This window comes from Mesocricetus auratus, unplaced genomic scaffold (genome assembly GCF_017639785.1).
Source record: "Mesocricetus auratus isolate SY011 unplaced genomic scaffold, BCM_Maur_2.0 Super-Scaffold_100010, whole genome shotgun sequence".
Classification (NCBI taxonomy): Eukaryota; Metazoa; Chordata; class Mammalia; order Rodentia; family Cricetidae; genus Mesocricetus; species Mesocricetus auratus.
Window position 1 is genome coordinate 23,257,564 of NW_024429194.1, and position 19,852 is coordinate 23,277,415.

Consider the following 19,852-nt stretch of genomic DNA (forward strand, 5'->3'; position numbering starts at 1 on the left):
CATACAACACAGTCCCTATACCTAAAGCTCAGGGAACATCAGGAAAGAGGGACAGGAAAGATTTATGAGCCAGGGCCTAGAGAGATAGCTCAGCAGTTCAGAGCAGATACTGCTCTTACAGAGGACACAAATATAGTTCCTAATACACACAGATCAGGAGGTTCACAACCTCATTTTGTTCTGTTTTGGTTTTTGTCAACCCGAAAAAACTATGGTCATTTGAGAAGAGGAAATCACAACTGAGCAAATGCCTCCATAAGTCTGGCCTGTAGGAAAGCCTGATTGATTGATGTGTTAGGGACCATCCCACTGTGGGTGTTGCTGTCCTTGGGCAGGTGGTACTGGGGTGTATGAGAAGTCAATTGAACAAGCCAATAAGCAGCACTCCTCCACAACCTCTGTATCAGTTCCTACCTCCAAGTTCCTGCCCTGACTTCCTGGATGATGCACTACAAACTGTTAGATGAAATAAAGCTTTTTGTTCTCAAATTACTTTTGCTTATGGTGTTTTAGCACAATAATAGAAACTCTAAGACACACCTATAACTCTAGTTCCAAGGGATCCAAAGCCCTCTTCTGGCCTCCATGGGCACTACACTCACATGCACAAACCCACACACAGACACAGACACACACACACACACACCATAATTTTTTAAGTTTTTTTCTTTAAGAGTCAGAGGACTGGGTGACCTGCTTCTAGACATGACAGGGATGCTACATTCATTAAATCTTAACAATACGGTTACCTGCACAAGACCTAAAGAGTGACCACACCAGTCATCATGACAACATGGATTGTGGAAAACTTCACAAAGCCTTACCCCTAGAGGAAGAGCTATAGACAATCAATACCTGATGAAAGAGGAAGAATCTTTTTCTCCAGGGACAAAGCCTTTTACAGATTATTCAATCCTAAGTAATCAACTCTAAAATACATTTACATATAGGCAATATTAACTAGACGGGAGACAGAGGCAAGGGTGACAAATAATTACAGAAAGAGTTCATGAATTTGAAAGAGATGGGAGAACACAGAAGGAATCAGAAGGAGAGGCATGATAGAAATGATTTGGTATATTCATATATGAAATTTTCAGGTTTTTTTTAAGGAATAAGAGCATTGTATGGATGTTTTTATTCCATGGTCTGTCTATAAGTTTCTATGCGTACCATACTAGCTTGGCTACTGTGGTCCTATAGAATGCATTCAAGTCACGTTTGTGATACCTGTAGGATAGCTCCTTTTCCTAAGAACTGTTTGACTATTCAGGGTGTTTTGTGCTTCTGTATGAATTTTAGGATTCTTTTACTATTTCCGTGAAGGATGCCACTGGAATATTAGTGTGGATGGCATTGAGTCTATATACCACTTTTGGTAATATAATTACTTTAACAATGTTAATTCTGCTAATCCATGAATGTGGGAGGGCTTTTCATTTTCTATTGTTTGTAATTTCTTTCCATGGAATTTAAAACACTTCTTTGGCTAAGTTTATTCCTAGTTAGAGTTTTTGTTTTGTGGACACTGTGAGTAGAAATGTTTTCCTGATTTCTTTCTCATTATATTCATTGTTGGTATATAGAAAAGCTAATCAATTTTTGTATATTGATTTTCTATCCTGCAACTCTTCTGAAAGGGCTTGTCAGATCTAAGAACCTCCTTGTCAGAGTGTTTAGATTATACTGACAAACACTCCTTTACTATTTGCATCCCTTTCGTCTTTCTCTTGCCTTGTTTCTCTGGTTAAGAAATCAAGCACTATAATAAATAACAGAAGAAGTGGAATTCCCTTTCTTCCTCGTTTTAGAAGCAATGTTTTCAGGTTCTACACTGAATATAATGTTGGCAATAAGTTTGTGACATACAGGCTTTATTATATTGAGATATGATTCTTTAATACACAGTTCCTACAAGGATTTGTCATGAAGGATTTTAAGCTTTGTCAAAGGCTTTCTCCTGTATTTGCTAAGGTATTCGTGTAATTTATATCCTTATTCATCTTCTCACATACTATATTATATTCATTGATTTGTATATGCTGAACCATATTTGCATCCCTACAATAAAAACATGATTGTGGAATATGATCTTTTCAATGTATTGTTCCCTTATTTTGGCAAGTATTTCACTGAGAATTTTTATATTTATGATCATCAGAGATACCAACCTATAGCTTTCTTCTTACTACATCTGTGGTAATTTTAATGTAATTGGCTCTCATGCACTCATAGGAGTGGCACCATTAGGAGGTATGGCTTTGCTGGAGTAGGTACGGCCTTCTTGGAGGAAGCAAGTCACTGTAGAGGTGAGCTTTGAGGGCTCATATATGCTCAAGCCATATCTAGTGTCTCAAGCCACTTCCTGATGACTGCAGGTCAAGATGTAGGGCTCTCAGCTCCTTCTCCAGCACCATGTCTGCCTACACACCAACATGTTGTACCATGATGATAATGGACTAAACCTCTGAAAATATAAATCACCCCAATTAAATGTTTTTCCTTTATAAGAGTTGCCATGATCATGGTGTCTCGTCACAGCAATAAAAACCCTAACTAAAACAATGTCCTTATCCAGCTTTAATGTCAGGATAATCTAGAAGCATTCCTTTCCTCTCTATTTTATGGAATAGTTTGAGGAGCTCCTCCCTAAATATCTAGTTAGGGAGTCTAGCAGAGAGTCTATCTAGTTGTGGGCTTTTCTCTAGAGATTCTTCTTAAGTGTTTCAGTCTCACTGCTCATTGTAGATGAGTTCATGTTGCTTACAACTTCTAGATACAGTTTTAGTAGGTCATGTGTCTTAAGAATTTGTTCATTCCTTCTAAATTTTTCAATTTATTGGACTGCTAAGTTTCCAGAATATTATCTAATAATATTCTGAATTTCCATGATACCACTTGAATGTTCCCCCTTTGAGCTCGAACTTCATTAATTTGGGCCTTCTCTTTCTTTTGGTTACTTTGGCTAGCAGTCTGTCAATCCTGTTTCTCTCTTCAAAGAACCATCTTTTGTTCCACTGATCTTTTATATTTTCTTTTACTCTCCATTTCATTAATTTTAGCCCTGATCCTTATTTCTTTACACATACTAATTTGGGGCTTGGCTTGTACTTATTTTTCTAAGACCGTAAGGTTTATCATTAAGTAATTTATTTGAGTTTTCTCTGATTTTTAATGTAAGCACAAATAGCTATAAACTTCCCTTTTAGAAATGCTTTGGCTGTATCCCAAAGGCTCTAACAACTTGTGTTTTCATTTTCATTTGATTCTAGGAATTTTCAGATTTCCTTCCTGATTTCTTAAGTGACTCACTGATCATTTAAAAGAATATTGTTCAACCTCTACACATTTGTAGTGTATTTCTTGCTATTGACTTCTAGTTTATTCCATATAACATGATAAAATCAATTATTTTGATTTCTTTTGCTTTGTTAAGACTTGCTTTAAGGCCTTAAAATATGGTGTATTTTTGACAAAGTATTAGGAACGGCTGAAAATAATGTATACCCCACATTTATTGGCTAGAATGTTCTACAGATATCGTGTAAGTCTATTTGACCTATGGTGACATTTAACTTCGATTTTTTTATTTATCTGGATAATCAATATATTAATGAGAATAGAGTTTTGAAGTAATTATTGTTATTGCATCTGAACCTATTTGTAGATTTATGTCCCATACTGTTTATTTTATGAAATTTGGTACACCAACATTCAGAGTATATATTTTCAATTGTTACATCTTCCTAAAAGATTGTTTCCTTTAAAATACACAATGAGCTTCTAATTTTTGGCTTGATGTCTGCTTTGTTAGATATAAATATACTATTCTTGATTTATTTTGAGTTCCATTTGTTTGGAATGTCATTTTCTGTGATTTTGGATCTATGTGTTTTAATAAGAGGGTGAGTTTTATAGACAACAAACACCTGGGTTTTGTTTTGTTTTAAATCCATTCAATCAGTGGGCATCTTTTAGTTGAAGAGTTATGACCATTTTGATTTATTATTAGATATGTACCAACTTCATCTTTCCTTACCTTAGAGATTTGTTGATTTCATAAGTTGAAAATGTTTGATTCTTTCCTATTTTGCATTATTTATCTCATGATAAGATGTACTTTTTCCCCAAGCTCTCACACTTTGTATATTCCTCCTCCTCCTCCTCCTCTTCCTCCTCCTCGTCTTCCTCCTCCTCCTTCTTCCATATGACACTCCTTTAAATATTTTCAGACATGCAGCTAAGTGGTCGTGCATTGTTTTAGTTTATGCTCATCACAGAAGATCTTTATCCTTTGATTTTAAAGGATAAATAATGGTTATGCAGTCTTGATTGACAGTTATCTTGTTTCAGGGCTTGAAATAATGGCTCATGGTCTTCAAGTCTTTAGTGTATCTGTTGATAAGTTTGCTACTATCTTAATAAATTTACCTTTGTAAGTTATCTAACACTTCTTTCTTGTAACTTTCAGTATTATTTTTTCATTTAACTATTGCTTATTTATTATGTATCGTGTGTTCAGTGGGTAGGTACAAATGTCCCATGGCAAACATGAGAGGTCAGAGGACAGCTTTGGGGTCTGGTGATCAAACTCAGGTCATCAGTTTTGACAGCAAGCACCTTTATCCACTGAGCAATTTCACAGGCCTTGTTCTTTACTATTTACACTTTAGCTAACATATGGCATGGAAAGTTTCTTTTCCAGGAATGTCTGTCAAGGATTCTATAATTCCTTGGATATTCTTTGCTTTCCTAGTTTCGGGTTTCATCAAGATTTTTAGGTCTTAGTCTGTGTCTCATTGTGGTGGTTTGAATATCCCCCAAAGGCTAAAATATTTGAATGCTTGGTCATTAGGGAGTAGTGGTACTTAAGAGATATTAAGAGTGGCTATAGCCTTGTTGGGGGGAGTGTGTCACTGAGGGGTGGGCTTTGGGGTTTCAGAAGTCCAAGGCAGGCCCAGTTGCACTCTCTCTTCTTGCTGCCCATTGATATGGATGGATCTCAGCTCCTTCCCCAGCACCATAGCCCCATGCATGTCACTATGCTTCCTGCCACGCTGAGAATGGAGAGAGAGAGAGACAGAGAGAGAGAGAGAGAGAGAGAGAGAGAGAGAGAGAGAGAGAGAGAGAGAGAGAGAGAGAGAGAGAGAGAGAGAGAGACAGAGAGAGAGAGAGAGAGAGAGACAGAGAGAGAGAGACAGAGAGGGAGAGAGAGATATGCTATGGACATGGTGTCTCTTCACAACAACATAACAGTGACTAAGACACAGTTTTCTTTCTTCTACAACAGATTTGTAGCTTCTTTTCCTTCTTTTTTTAATTTTTCAAAACAGGGTTTCTCTGTATTACTTTACAGCCTGTCCTAGCACTCACTCTGTAGACCAGGTTGGCCTCAAACTCATAGATCCTCATGTCTCTGCCTCCTGAGTGCTGGGATTAAAGGCACACACTACCACTGCCCAGCTTGTATTTTCATTTTTTAATCATACCCCAAAGTCTTAGATGTTATGGGTACCTGTGTGTGTGTGTGTGTGTGTGTGTGTGTGTGTGTGTGTGTGTGTGTGTGTGATCTAACTGAAATAACTCTTCAACCTTAGTCTCCATCCCTCACATTCTTTCTTGTACGTAGTCTATTCTAATAGATGCTTTCTAATGAGTTTTAAAATTTGATTTAATGACCTTTCATTTCCAGGATTATAGTGTTATTGTTATTTTTCACAAGCTCTCTAATCTCTTTTTGCTGTTTCATGCAAGTTCTTGAATTTCTTGGCCATCCTAAAACTCATTCTGTAGATCAAGCTGGCTTCAGACTCACAGAGATCCACCTGCCTCTGCCTCTGCCTCCCAAGTGCTGGAATTAAAGGTGGGCGCCACCACCACCCAGCTTCTCAAGGTCTTAAATTTACTTATTTACCCATTCATCTGTTGTGTGAATCCTTTCTAAGGTCACTGATGATTTCTTTCCATGTTTTAAATTCATTATGTTATGTCTATGTGCATGCCTGCTACCAGCAGAGGCCAGAAGAGGGCATAAGACTGCCTGGAACTAGAGTTAATAGACAATTGTGAGCTACCATGTAGGTGGTGGGAATTGAACCCATGTCCTCTGTAAGAGCAGCCAGTGCTCTTAACTGCTATGTCATTTCTCCAGCCTCATTAATATTTCCAGCAATACTTTTCAACTCTTTGGCATTTTATACTTTGGATTCAACTACTGAAGGGTTGTGAACTATTGCTTTTCATATTTCTTGAATTTCTAGGTTATATTTGTACATCTGTTGGGATAAATATCTCTTTTGGCATTATTCAGGGTGTTCTCAGTGAACAGCTTTCTGCTGAAAGACCAACCCCAATACTACACAGTGAAGAGAAAAAGAACTGCTATTCCAGCAACACCAAAAACAAACCATATAAAGCCAACGTCTACATCACTAATAACCATATAACATAGAATAAACTACAAAGTTAAAATTAATTGGAGTAAATGTAATAATAAGTAAATGAAATAAAGAAGGCAGAAAAAGAATAAAGAGGTAGGACTCATTGAACGTAAAGAAAAAGAAGAATGTGAGAAAAGGGAAAGAGAAAAAGTAAGAGATAAAAATCCCATTAGAAAATAAATATGGAAGTCAGGCCATAGTCCCACACACCTTTAATCCCAGCACTCAGGAGACAGAGTCAGATGGATCTCTTGGGTTCAAATCCAGCCTGGTCTACAAAGCAAGTTCCAAGACAGTCAGGGCTCTTCAAAAACAAACAAAACAAAAAGAAATATGGAAATAAAATTAGATAAAGATAGAAATAAAAATAAATCAGATCTTTGAAAATAAAAAAGCAATAATACAGTAAAAAAAAAGAAAACTTTAAGTTGCAGAATCAGAGAAGTTTATTTCTGGGTCCTCTAATAGTGGAATCTTCTGGATGAGGGTCAGGTAGTGAAATGGAGTTCAAGACTTTTGTAGTTCCTAACATTCAGGTTGGTGCTAACTGTGAGCTAAGGAACAGGTCAATCAAAGGTTAGTTGTCGACTTAAGGGCTGTAATCATGGTAGTAGTTTGCATAAAGGGAGCCACCACTGACCCTGAAGACTCTGGGCCACACAGGTTCCCATGAGATCCAGAGCCACCTCTCCAATCCCCCAGCATCTGTAACAAAGAGCAACAGATGCCCATGCTGAGTCTTCCAAGGGCACTAAAGTGTGACAGAAGTGAACAGAACATTAGGTTCTCCATGGGAAAGGGAGAAATGGAGGAACTAGCACTCTGCTTGCCAGCCTCAGCCTGTTCAAATCCCACGCAGGAGGGAGTAGGCAGGGGAAATAGAAGGATTTTCTGGACCAGGGTACACAGCTCTTGGCTCTAACCTGCAGGGAACCACATGCAGAAACGACAAAATCCTAGAGACAACCCAATTCACCAGTTAAGGGCTTAGAATTCCTAGCCACAGGCTGAGGATACTGATCATGGAGTCCTTTACACTGAGCCCTCTACTAACTAAGTTTCTTAACCAGATCATGTTCAACTGCCCTGCCCAACTGTCTGCTGTAGCTGTCTCCTACTGGGACATTATACCAGGATGGACCCAGGCTCAGAGTTGTAACAGTCCTTGCTTTCAAGTTCCCAAGAAGCTGACTCTCAATAGGAGTTCTATTATTTAAGAATTTGCATTCATTTACTTAAATATTTTGAGAGAGAGAGAGAGCCTGTGTGTGTGTGTGTGTGTGTGTGTGTGTGTGTGTGTGTGTGTGTGTGTGTGTGTGTGTGTGTGTGTGTACCACAGTGCACATGTGGAGGTCAGAGGACAACATGAAGGGCTGGTTCTCTTCTTCCTACAAGCAGGTTCTAGAGACTGGACTCAGGTCTGAAGGCTCAGCAGCATCTTTATCCACTGAGCCATCTACCTGGCTCTCAATAGGGTCCTTCCTAAGATGAGGTCTAGCTACCAAATTCTCAAATATAAGTAGCAACAAGATGGGTTTCCTCTCTAATGCCAGCCTACTATGCAAGGAGACACTTTTACACCAAACCCTCACTGGATTTAAGGCTTTCAAGAACTATGGGCTTTCTGCAGAAGCTAAAACTGCCTGTGTTGTCACCAGTGCGGTACAGCTTCCTTTCTAGTTGTAGCTTCAGGTCCCCTTGAAGCTAGAAAGTTTCCTACTTTTTCTGTATAATCTCTACTTTTCTGTGCTTTTCTGGATGTTCTATCATCTCTTTGTGATTATCAGTGCTTTTTCTCTCTTCACTATATAGCCTTACTCTGAGTCTTCGAATCATGGCATGAAACAGAAAGCCTTTGATCTAACACCACAACCTATAAAACAGTTGTCTTTTTAAAGCAACTTATTGGCATATGTGTAAATAAGTCACTCTCATCAGGTTAAGGGTCTCAGTTAATATTTATAGAGTTTGTTTTCTGCCACCCAAAGAGAAAGAGTGAAAAAGGACAGAGTGTGTCAGCCCTGCTCCATTTTCCTCAATATCAGATTCTCTATTGCCACAGCACCCTCTCTCTTCATAGAGAAGGGTGAAGGAGACAGACACAAGTAGTTCCGGATCATGTTCATCCTCTTAGCTAACCCAGTAGAAAAAAAGAATCTCTCACTAAAGCACTTTGCATGAGCCCCAAGGTCAGGTTCTTTGGGACTGATATGGGTCACATGTCCATCTTTGCACCAATCACCTCAGCTGAGATTAGCATTCTTAAACTTTTTCCTCTTGCAATGTTTTTAACTCAAGACATTTTTATGTGACACTAGGTATATAGTATAAAATAGGTTTACAAATTAAATATTTACCAGTAAAACATCATAAAGCATTTTTCTTTTTCTGAGTTTTTTTTTAAGACAGTATCTCACTCCATAGCCCAGGCTGCCCTACAATTCACTATGTAGCTCAGGCTGCCTCAAACTTTCAACAATAAACCTGCTTAAGCCTCCAGAGTGCTAGTATTACAGGCCTCTCATCACATGTGGCAAGAAATTTATTTTAAAACAATTCTCAGGTATTCATATAATTTTATCCTTTATTAAAGCTTTAATAAACTTTTAATGGGGGTACATTTATTTTATAGAAAGAATTATGTCTTGGCTGAATATTTAATACTACAGGACATACTAATAAAATACATACAAGCTCAACATTTTTCTGAGTTGATCAATGTCTTAATTTATAATTATCAATACCGAGAACACTACTTCTCAGTAACATATATTATAAAATGATAAAAGTACATTTAGGGACAATAAAAATTATTGGCAATTATGGAGTAATCCCAAGCAAAAGTTAGCACCTCAATTTTTTTTAATCAAACATTCTAGCACTATCCAACCCGAAGATATACTAATTTTAACACTTCTATGCTGAGGAAGGGCAGTAGGAAGATATTAAAAGTCTTCATTTTCTAGCATTAAAACATTATGTTTCTAAAAAAGATTAAACTTATTACATAAAGATAAAAATGCAATTTATAATAAAGAGTAACCTCAAATTTGAGGCAAGCTGTTCCCAGCAGAGTTTACTGCTGTGTGGCATGATGGCATGTTCAGCAAAGTTCAAATGACATGTATTCAGAACCAAGCTTCAATGAATTCAAATATTACTCCTTTTAGAATCACAACAATTTTTAACACAGAATGGAAACAGGAATATAAAACTACCCAGGAAAGTAAAAAATCTAAATGTTTTAATAACTTGTCAACTAAAATAAGGATCATTTACATTTAAGGTTTTTACTTACATAGGGACTTAACTAGTATCTAACCTCAAATTCTCTCACATCGCACCAACCTATATAGCAAATGCATTCCACATCTCACAGACACGCTTCAATATCCTGGAACTCACTGAAAAATAAATTTAATCTGCAGACCATTTCTGAGAATCAGATAGCTATAGTAAAAACACTTGAGGGCAAGAGAGCACCAGGCATTGAAACAAGTGCTATCTTCTAGGCGGGGCGTAGTCCACAGGAGCAACCTCTACTAGGAGTCTAAGAATAATTACCACCTGCAGTGGGGCTAGGGTGATAGCTCAATCAGCAAAGTATCTGCCATGTAACCATTTGCACAGGAGTTTCTTCCCTGTACCCACATAAAAAGGCTAGGCATGATGGCATATGCCTAGAATACCGGGGCTGGGAAGGCAGAGACAAGTAAATCCTTGGACCTCACTGGATGCCTAGCTTACCCTAATCAGTGGGTCCCAGGTCCCAGTAAGAGACCCTGTCTCAAAAAACAAAACAAAACAACAAAGTGGATAGCTTCTAGATAATAAAGAAAAGTGGCTGACTTCTGGTCTACATACACACACAAATAATTATCTGGGATAGGGGTTTAGGAAAAAAAAATCAAGAAAAGAGGTTATTACCAGGAACACAATGGCCTGTTTCATGTTGATAAGAGGCTATGCATGAGTAAAAACTCATTACTGTAGTTACAGAAGGAACTAATAAGGAACCCTATCTACCACGTACATCTACAGTAGCATTAAAAATAAAAATGATTGATTGATTGACTGATTAAAACCACTTGGAGAAAATTAACAAGTAAGCAAACCTTTTTACAAAGAAAACTTTAAAATTCTAAAGAAATTGAGAAGGCACTAGAAAACAGAAAAACCTCCCATGCTCATATATTGGAAATTTTGATTCTATGAAAATGGCCATCGTACCAAAAACAATGTGCAGAGTCAATGCAGTTTAATCAAAATCTCCAAGCCAATCTTCACAGAAATATATTAGACAATAAAATCCAGACTTCTTGTGTCAGAGAAAGAAGATGTAAATGGGAAACTAGAACAAACTCTGTGGTGTTATTTAAACTAAATAAATAATGGTAAGAAATTACCTCTCAGCAAGTAATGAAAACAACCAATTATGGCTCTAAGAAGAAACATGTTCTGCTCTTTCCCAAAGAGCATCTCTGCACAGAATCACATAAGCGTCTTAGGACCTGTGGATCAAGCATATTCTTAATGCCCACTGTCACTTCTACACTTAATGTTCTAACCCTTAGTGTCTCATGAGTTATGACAATATGAGCAGCCATCTCTCTTTAAATAAGCCACCTAAAACCAGCCAGGCAAAAGTGGTAGCATCTCAACAAAAATGATTCCCCAAGGGAGGGCTTTTGTCCACTAAAGTTTGGTGTTCCAGCCATTGGTCAAGATGACACAAAGAACCTAAAGCAAGTTCTAAGAACTCTAACCTGATTCACAAAATACACTTGTTTAATGAAGTTTAGGGGTTTATAAAGGAAAGGTTTGCTATTATTTTTACTTCTTTGGCCCTAAGAGTAGTATAGCATCACTACTTCATTATATGAGGGGGGCTTTAAATCAGGGTGGCTGTGGAGGAAGGAAACATGTCTTTAATAAGGTATTTCTTTTTCCACCATGGATACTATATTTCTGAATGAATGTATAAAACCCAGTATTATTTCCAATTCATATTTCACAGAAAGTCGTGTTTCATTTTAAACTGACAAGAATTCGAAAGTTCCCTAAAGGCTTTACATGCATGTACTTCCACAATTCAATAACATGAGGCAACCGTCAACTAGAAGGCTAGTCTAGCTAGCTCATATGAGGGAACATACTTATAGGACTTAACTATGAGGAAACTTGTAATTTAAAAAAAAAGCAACATTCTAGAGAAAGATGTCATTTGACAGAGCTTGAGTGGAGGGGTTTTTTAGTGGGAGAAAGTGAAAAGGAAAAGGGGAAAGATGAGAGGTGAGATCAGCCTCTGGGCACAGGAGCAGCACAGAGGGGAGGGAAGGATGGAGGGAGGGAAAGGGAGAGGAGAAGAGAGGAGAGAGGAAACAGAGAGAGAGACAAAGAGAGACAGAGACAGAGGAGAGAGGAGATAGAGGGGGCAGAGAAGCAGAGATACAGATAAAAAGAAAGATGGGAGGGGCAGGGCTCGTTTAAAAGGAATGTAGTGAATGTGCACAGGTGGTGCTCTTAGTGGCTGCAGCTGAGGGCACATCCTCTCAGAACCCAAGGGCAAGCCAGTATAGATGCCTGAATACTAACAGAAACTAGAAAAGAAATGGAGAAACCCAGCATGAGCTGTAAAATACATCAGAACTGTATGTGCATGTATGCTTGCAACAACATAAAAGCTTATCTACACTATGGTTCATGGCTTCAAGCTGAGACCTGCCTACAGATCTAGTAAGAAATTAACATTAACTAGAAGTTCTTCAGCTTCACTAGCTAAATCTCCAGCATGCATAAAGTTGCCCTTCTTTCAGCATTTTCTGACTTCCTTTGCAAACAGCTAAGCCATGTACCAAATGGAAAGCTACTTTTCAACAAACTAGGGCAGGGAACAGAAGAAGAGTTTGGGACCACAAGTCACTGTGCAGCCCTGAATGCTGACCTGAAGAGGACCTTCTGGAGAGTTATGCAAGTTCCTCCAAATTGTGCTGCAGGTTGGTCTACAGTTGGGTTGAGTTGGGCTGGATTAGGTTGGTTTGTTTGAGCCTAGGGTCTTACAATGTAGACCTGGCTGGCCTTCAACTTACAGAGACCCTCCTGCCTCTGCCTCCAGAGTGCCAGGGTTAAAAGTATGTGCCACCACCACACGGCTTCCATTTTGGATAGGCAATGTTACCTTTAAGATAATTTGGCAACATTTTTTAAACCAACAATTTTCTAAGAACACAGCTCAAAAAAACAGTTCATATTGTTTTATCATTTTTTAAATCTGTCATCTTTCCCTACACTGATAGAAACAACAAGATGAGCTTAGTGTAGGTTGATTCTACCCTGTAACCTTAGCTTATGCTGTTGAAAAATTCTGGAAATTATCCTGGGCAGAGACTTTTGTATACTAAGTATCAGCCAAGAACAAATTTTTACAGCTGACTTTTAAACACTTTAAAATTACACTTTATAATGGAAATACTGACAGATGTTTTACCCTAAAGGCACTATTAAAATATTTCTAGTTTCTAAAAATACAAAACTGTGAATTCAGTATCAAAGATACAAGAATGAAAAATAGTCATTAAGTTATAAAAATGCCTTTTTAAATAGACATAAATAAAAACATCCATTATCTCATCCAGCAAATGGTTCAGTGGGTAAATGCTCTTCCTGCCAAGCCTGATGACCTGGGACCCACATAGTAGAAAGAGAACCAACTCCTACAAGCTTTCCTCTGACCTACACATGTGGGCTGTGGCACATACACACATACACACACACACACACACACACACACACGTAATTTTTGAATGCACACACACTTTGTGCATCATACATGTTCATATGCACTAACAGTTGTGTTTAACTTTCCAAATGTTCTTAACCAGTAAGTCAGAATTTCAGTGAATAGAAAGAAGACTTACCCCATGCATGGTTTGTCATCAATATCTGACTTAACCCATGTGGCTATGTGCAGACCAATCCAGCTCTTGCTTCAACACTCAGAGGAAGGGGTACAACATAAGTTCATACTGACTCAAAGAGAACAACAACCTGAACCTTGAAAAACTTGCAACACAGGAAACCATTTTAGAAGTAGGTACTCAAACAAATAAACCAATGCAAGGATATCCCACTGGAGAACATAAAATCAGGCACAGTGGAAAATTGTGGCTATGTGAATTTTATCTCATACCCTTCTATACTATTCAAATTTGGATTATTAGTTCTAATCAGATCAAGAGAGGGTTAGCTATTCTCAATACACTCCATCACAGTCTTACATGGTATTCCACCAGCAACATGCACTTCATTCTCTAGATTCTAGCAATTCCATGTTACCAGGAAGCTGACAGAGCTAAGACCTGAAGAACTTGGGTACCAGCTTCGTGACTCAGTTCTTGGTTTGATGTCCCAATCTATCCCCTTTAAAAGAAGTTAGCAAGGCAAATCACTGTATCTCCAAGTTTAGTACTGTCAGAATTACATAGTGAAAACACTCAGGGCAGGAATATGAAATGTAAGTAACAGGTTGATAAAAGAACAAGGACAGACTGTTAGTTTGCTGATAAGAAGGAATATTAAAATCATGTAGTGAAATATGCTGTGCTCATGTTGATAATTGCAACTAAACCACAATTATAGGGGTTGAAGAGATGGCTCTGTGGTTAAGAGTGCTGGCTACTTTTCCAGAGGAACTGGGTTCAGTTCCTAGCACCTACATGGAAGCTCACAACTGTCTATAACTTAAGTTTCAGGGTATCTGATACCCTAATACAAGCAGGCAAAACACCAATATATATAAAATAAAAATAAATTATTAAAAATGCAATTATATTTGTGGACTAGTTAAAAGTCGTACAGAGGAATGCCATTAATTCTCCTCCTGTTTTAAATAACTTCAGTCAGTGTAACTCAGTTTTTTTGCATTTAGAAAAATACACAAACCATAAGTATCTGATATGATGAACTCTTACAAAGTAAACACACCAATATAGCCATTAACAAGATGAAGAAACGGGATCAACAAAATTCTAGCTTTCTATGTTGCACAAAATTACCCACCCACACCCACACTACTCCAGGTTTCTCCTAATTCCTAAATACTTCTCCATGCACATGTGCATCATCTACATTTCAGCATGAGAAATTAAAAGATAGTAGCTTAAAGACCGATGAGGTAGAAGAAAGAATCTTGCTTTTTATGTTGATGAAGTCTCAACAACAAGGGGTATCAAAAAAGTGTGAAAATGGCCACTCCAACTGAGCTGCTTTCTGTAAGGTTGCCCCTCTCTTTGCCTAAAGAGAAGATGCATCTAAATTATTAATATGTTAGCTAAGTCAATGGCCTTTATTTCACTCTGTAGAAGCCAGAATATCTGGAGACTCTGAGATAACACCAGAATATGCTAACACATCTCCTTATTTTTGGATGCGTGCAACAACTAACACAACATGTGAAACTGCTGAGATTTTAGTTTTTAATGTACACATGCATGTAATGCCCACAGAGGCCAGAAATGGGTGTCAGATCCCCAGGAACTGGAGTTCCAGACAGTAGCTAACCACCATGTAGATGCTGGGAACTGAGCCTGGGACCTCTGCAAGAGCAGTCAGGGCTTTTAACTGCTGAGAATGTTAATTTTTCCAGACCATGCTAAGAGGTTTGACTTGGCAGAAAGTACTATGTCTATAAGCACTACAGGAGCTATGCCTAAGAAGCCAGGTCCAGAAAGAAGACTCTACCCAGAACATGGCCTTCTTGTCCATTGTCCTATTCCTTCCTTTCCTTCCTGTAAAAACCCTTTGTACCCTGAGTACCCTAGGATGAAGCTGTGAGGACAACAGTCCCTCCATCTCATAGAACCAACCCCTGAAGAACTTTCTTCCCATCAAATGGCAAGCAGCCAGAAGTTGGACAAGAACAAAGGAAAGTAAGATAAAAAGTGAAATTACTCTTTATCAATTTTGTCTCTAGAAAACAGTTAAGGACTACCATAAATTACTTATATAATAAAGAGTTTACAAAATGTTTTCTAGAGGGGGAAATTAAATAATTCACTCAAAAAAAGCTCGAAACTGACTTTTCTAGAATGAACAGGTACAGAAATTAGCTTATCGAGTCAATAGCATTTTGACATCACAAGCTCAAAATCCCCCAAAACAAAACATAACTCCTCCAACCTTAAGGGGCGGGGGCTTTTGAAGAAGCATGCGCGCACGCGCGCCCCCCTAACACTCTACCTTTTCACCATCAAATCAGTGAACAACTCTGCCCTTTCCCTTTCTAAATTCCTCTGCTATCAACTAATTCAGAAGACATATTTGGGCTTGCAATTCCTGGCTTCCACTAGCTAACTACTTTTTTCTTTACCGACAAAGCTAGTGACATAATATATGGGCTTCTGTGTGCACTGGCCTAAAAACCCTTGCTCAATATTACCTCGAAAGGCGTCAAATAAAAATAAGATGGATCTTAGGGGAACAAGGGCTTTGAAAATGAGCTTCCATAGGTCCACTCACACTTAGCAAATGATGTAACTTTCTGTTATGCTCTGTACCACTCCATCATCTGGCTGCTTTGGTATCTTTTACAACATGCTTTATAATAAGCCACAGGTTTCATCCTTAGCACTACATAAAACCAGGCATGAAAGTACATACCTGTAATCCCAGCACTCCAGGCAGAGACAAGGTTATCCTTGGCTACACAGCAAGTTTGGGGAAGGAAAGGAGGAAGGGTGAAAGGAAGGAGGAGAGGAGGGGAGGCAGAGAGGGAAAGGAAAGGAAAAGAAAGGAAGAACAGAATAATTTATATTTTGTATTCAAAGTAGAAAGTTATATCCAGCTCCCACACACAGACACCTAGAAGATCTGACTGAACTTCTGCTGTTTCCCATCAATGATACTTAGTTCTTTAAAAACCAAGTTTCTGCTTCAAAAGATCACAAAATTTAGTGAATTCATATGCTCTTTCTTTCTAGTCACAAAGGGTTACATCAAATGAAATGAACCAGATGTTTTTCTAATGTTGCTAAATACTGAAATTATTCAACAAATATTTATTCCCTGCCTACTGTATGCCAGGTATCAGGTGGCTAGCTACAAGAGAAGTAAAGGGAACGCATGAAACTCACATTTTAGAAGCACCCTTGATTCCCCAAGGACTATGCTAAGTGAGTCTAAGTTATTAATTTTTACCAACAAACACATCCTATTTACAGGTGACTGCTTCCCCACACATTCCAAAACTCAGAGCCAGGAAGTAGAGAACCTCGAATATAATCCCAGTCTTACTTGACAATACTATATTCTGATAAGACACTATTAGTATAAACATAGAGACACCCAGTCCCTATCATAACCAGTTTATACTTAAATGAATGAACGCTTCTACATCTTTAAACACAGTCCTTTGCCTGAAAACTTTTCTTCTCTCCAAAAGTTCATCTGGCGAACTCTCAACCTGCAACTCAAATAACATCCATTATAGGAAATTTGAACAACCTCTGCCAGGTAGAGCTGTACTCTCCCTCCATCAAGCTCCTGCATCTCCATCATCTCAATGCCCAACTCTTTGTTGAGCAACATGTCCCATAGACTGTGGGCCCTCTATTTACTTCTGATTTCTGCACTGATCTAGGGAAGCTGAAGATGGCAGTTACATCCCCAGGACCTAAGCCAGTGCCAAGTACAGCCAATATTCAACCAATCAAAGTTGAGTAAACAAATGAATGGTGGAGATAATTTAAATTAAAAAGCTAGTGTAAACTACATTGTGTAAATAGAAGTACAGGAAAACCTACGCAGGAAAGAATATAAGGAAAAGAGAACAAAATTGAGGCAGAAGCTTGGAGTGTAAGAAAGGGAAATCAGTAACAACATACTAAAACTAAGAAAAATGATTTCATTAAGGAAGAACTTCAGGTCAAATGGAAGGTCAGAAGTCTCATAACTAAATCTTGGTGGATCAAGGAGAAGACAGAGTATTTGAGCTCAAAGGACAAGGTGAAGGAACTAGAACAGTTGAATGAAGAAAAGATTAAATAATAAGAAGGTACCAGTGGGAATCACCAGTCTCTTAAATGTTTTTTGTTTATTTTTTAATGTGTATAGCCTGCATATGTCTGTGCACCATGTCAATGCAACATCCATGAGACCAGCAGAGGACATGAGATCCTCTAAAAAATGTAGTTACAGCTAGTTGTTAGCCATTGTGGTGGATGCTGGAAACTGAAATCAGGTCCTCTGGAAGAGCAGGTACTTTTCAACCACTAAGCCCTTTCCCAGCCCCTCCAAAGCAATTCTTAACAGACAGAAGAAAACTAAAAGAATCCTTGTATTCTAACTGATCACTATGACCTATGACTATAAATCAGCAGAAGGATAGACTACAGAAAATACACAATCTCATGGAATTTAAACAATACACCATGGACAAGAAGAAATGAGGAAAGAAATAAAAAACACTTCGACAGTAAATGAAAATGAAAACACAACATACCAAAGCCTATATAGAATGTAAGAGGGAAACTTATAGCTCTAACTGCCTATAATAAGAAATGACAGTGATCTCAAATAAATAACTTAATAATATATCTAAAATCTCTGAAAAAGAAGAACAAGCCAAGCCTCAAATCAGTAGATGTAAGGAAATCATTAATGGAGAAGAAATAGAAACAAAACAAAATAATACAAAGAATCAACATGAAAAACAGATGGTTCTTTGAAAAGATAAACTAGTCAAACTCTCAGCCAAACTAGCCAAGACAGAGAGAATATCCAAACAGACAAAACTAGAAATGAAATGGGGAACCATTGTGATAATGACATTAAGATAATAACAAGATCAGTCCCTCCAGACCCCAACCTCCAGCGTCCCCAGCTTCAAGTGAGCTTGGGTCCCCCTGGGACCACCCCACCCCTGCCCATCATCCATTCCCTCAATCTTCTGGGGCTGTTGCTGGCACCCAGAGGACCCAACCACACAGGAAAGGCATCAGTCCTTCCAGATCCAAACCTCAATCATCCCCATCTTCAGGTGAGCTTGGGTCCCCCTGGGACCACTCCCCCGTCCATCACCCACTCCCTCAATCTTCCGGGACTGTTGCTGGCAGGCAGAGGACCCATCCACACAAGAAAGGCATCAGTCCTTCCAGACCCTACCCCCTGGCTTCCCCAGCTTCAGACCCCACCCTCCAGCATCCCCAGCTTCACCTTCAGGAAAGAAGGAGACCGAGACAGAAAGACCCTACCTGCACCCACTGGAAGAAGAGATGGGAAGAACACAAAATAAGAGCTCACTCAGCAATAGAAAGACCAACATGACTCCACCAGAATCTAGAGACCCAACGCTAGCAAGATCTGAAAAGCACTACATAGACGAAGCAGAAAAGATAGACCTTAAAGATTATTTTATGAAGATGATAGAGACCCTCAAAGAGGAAACAAGGAAATCCCTTAAAGAAATAGAATAACAAACAAAAAAATACATGAAATGGGGGAAAAAGCGAACCAAAAATTCAAGAAATAAACAAATTTCTCAAAGAATCTAAAGAGTACCAAGAAAAAACAACCAAACAAATGAAGGAAACAACTCAAACAGTTGAAGGATAAAAAGCTTAAATAGAAACAATAAAGAAAACACAGAATGAGGGGATGTTGGAAATGGAAAAGTTGGGTAAACGATCAGGAACTACAGATGCAAGTATCACCAATAGAATACAAGAGATAGAAGAGACAATCTCACGTGTTGAAGACTCATTAGAGGATATACAGTCATCAACCAAAGAAAATCTCAAAACCAACAAATCCCTAACACAAAATATCCAAGAAATATGGGACATCATGAAGAAGTCAAACCTGAGAATAATAGGTATAGAAGAAAGCAAAGAAATTCAGCTCAAAGGTACAGAAAACATATTCAACAAAATCATAGAAGAAAACTTCCCTAACCTAAGGAAGGATATGCCTATGAAAATACAAAAATCTTACAGAACATCAATTAGGCTGGACTAGAAAAAGAAGTCACCTCGCCACATAATAATCAAAACATCAAACCTACAGAATAAAGAGAAAATATTAAGAGCAGCTAAAGAAAAAGGTCAAGCAATATATAAAGGCAAACCTATCCAAATTATACCTGACTTCTCAATGGAAACTATGAAAGCCAGAAGATCCTGGACAGATGTCCTACAAACACTAAGGGAACAAGGATGCCAGCCCAGACTACTATATCCAGAAAGCTTTCAATTACCATAGATGGAGAAAACAAAATATTCCATGACAAAGCCAGATTTAAACAATACGTATCCATGAATCCAGCTTTACAGAAAGTGCTGGAAGGAAAACCTAGACCCAACGAAGATAACTACACTGACAAAGACACAGGCAATAGATAATCCCACTTTACCAAGCAC

At 38.3% G+C, this 19,852-nt stretch overlaps 1 protein-coding gene across 3 annotated transcripts in view; it reads right to left on the reverse strand.

Moving 5' to 3' along the window:
* The window catches only part of Dis3l2 (DIS3 like 3'-5' exoribonuclease 2), a 330,069-nt gene that overhangs the window by 233,037 nt on the left and 77,180 nt on the right, over nt 1-19,852 (reverse strand). For 2 of the 3 annotated variants that reach the window (XM_040753119.1, XM_040753118.1), the window contains exon 6: nt 16,098-16,139. The exons of the other annotated variant lie outside the window; for it this stretch is intronic. In XM_040753119.1, the coding sequence (XP_040609053.1) occupies nt 16,098-16,139 (42 nt within the window). The remainder of the gene's footprint in view (nt 1-16,097; nt 16,140-19,852) is intronic. 3 annotated transcript variants of the gene reach the window in all.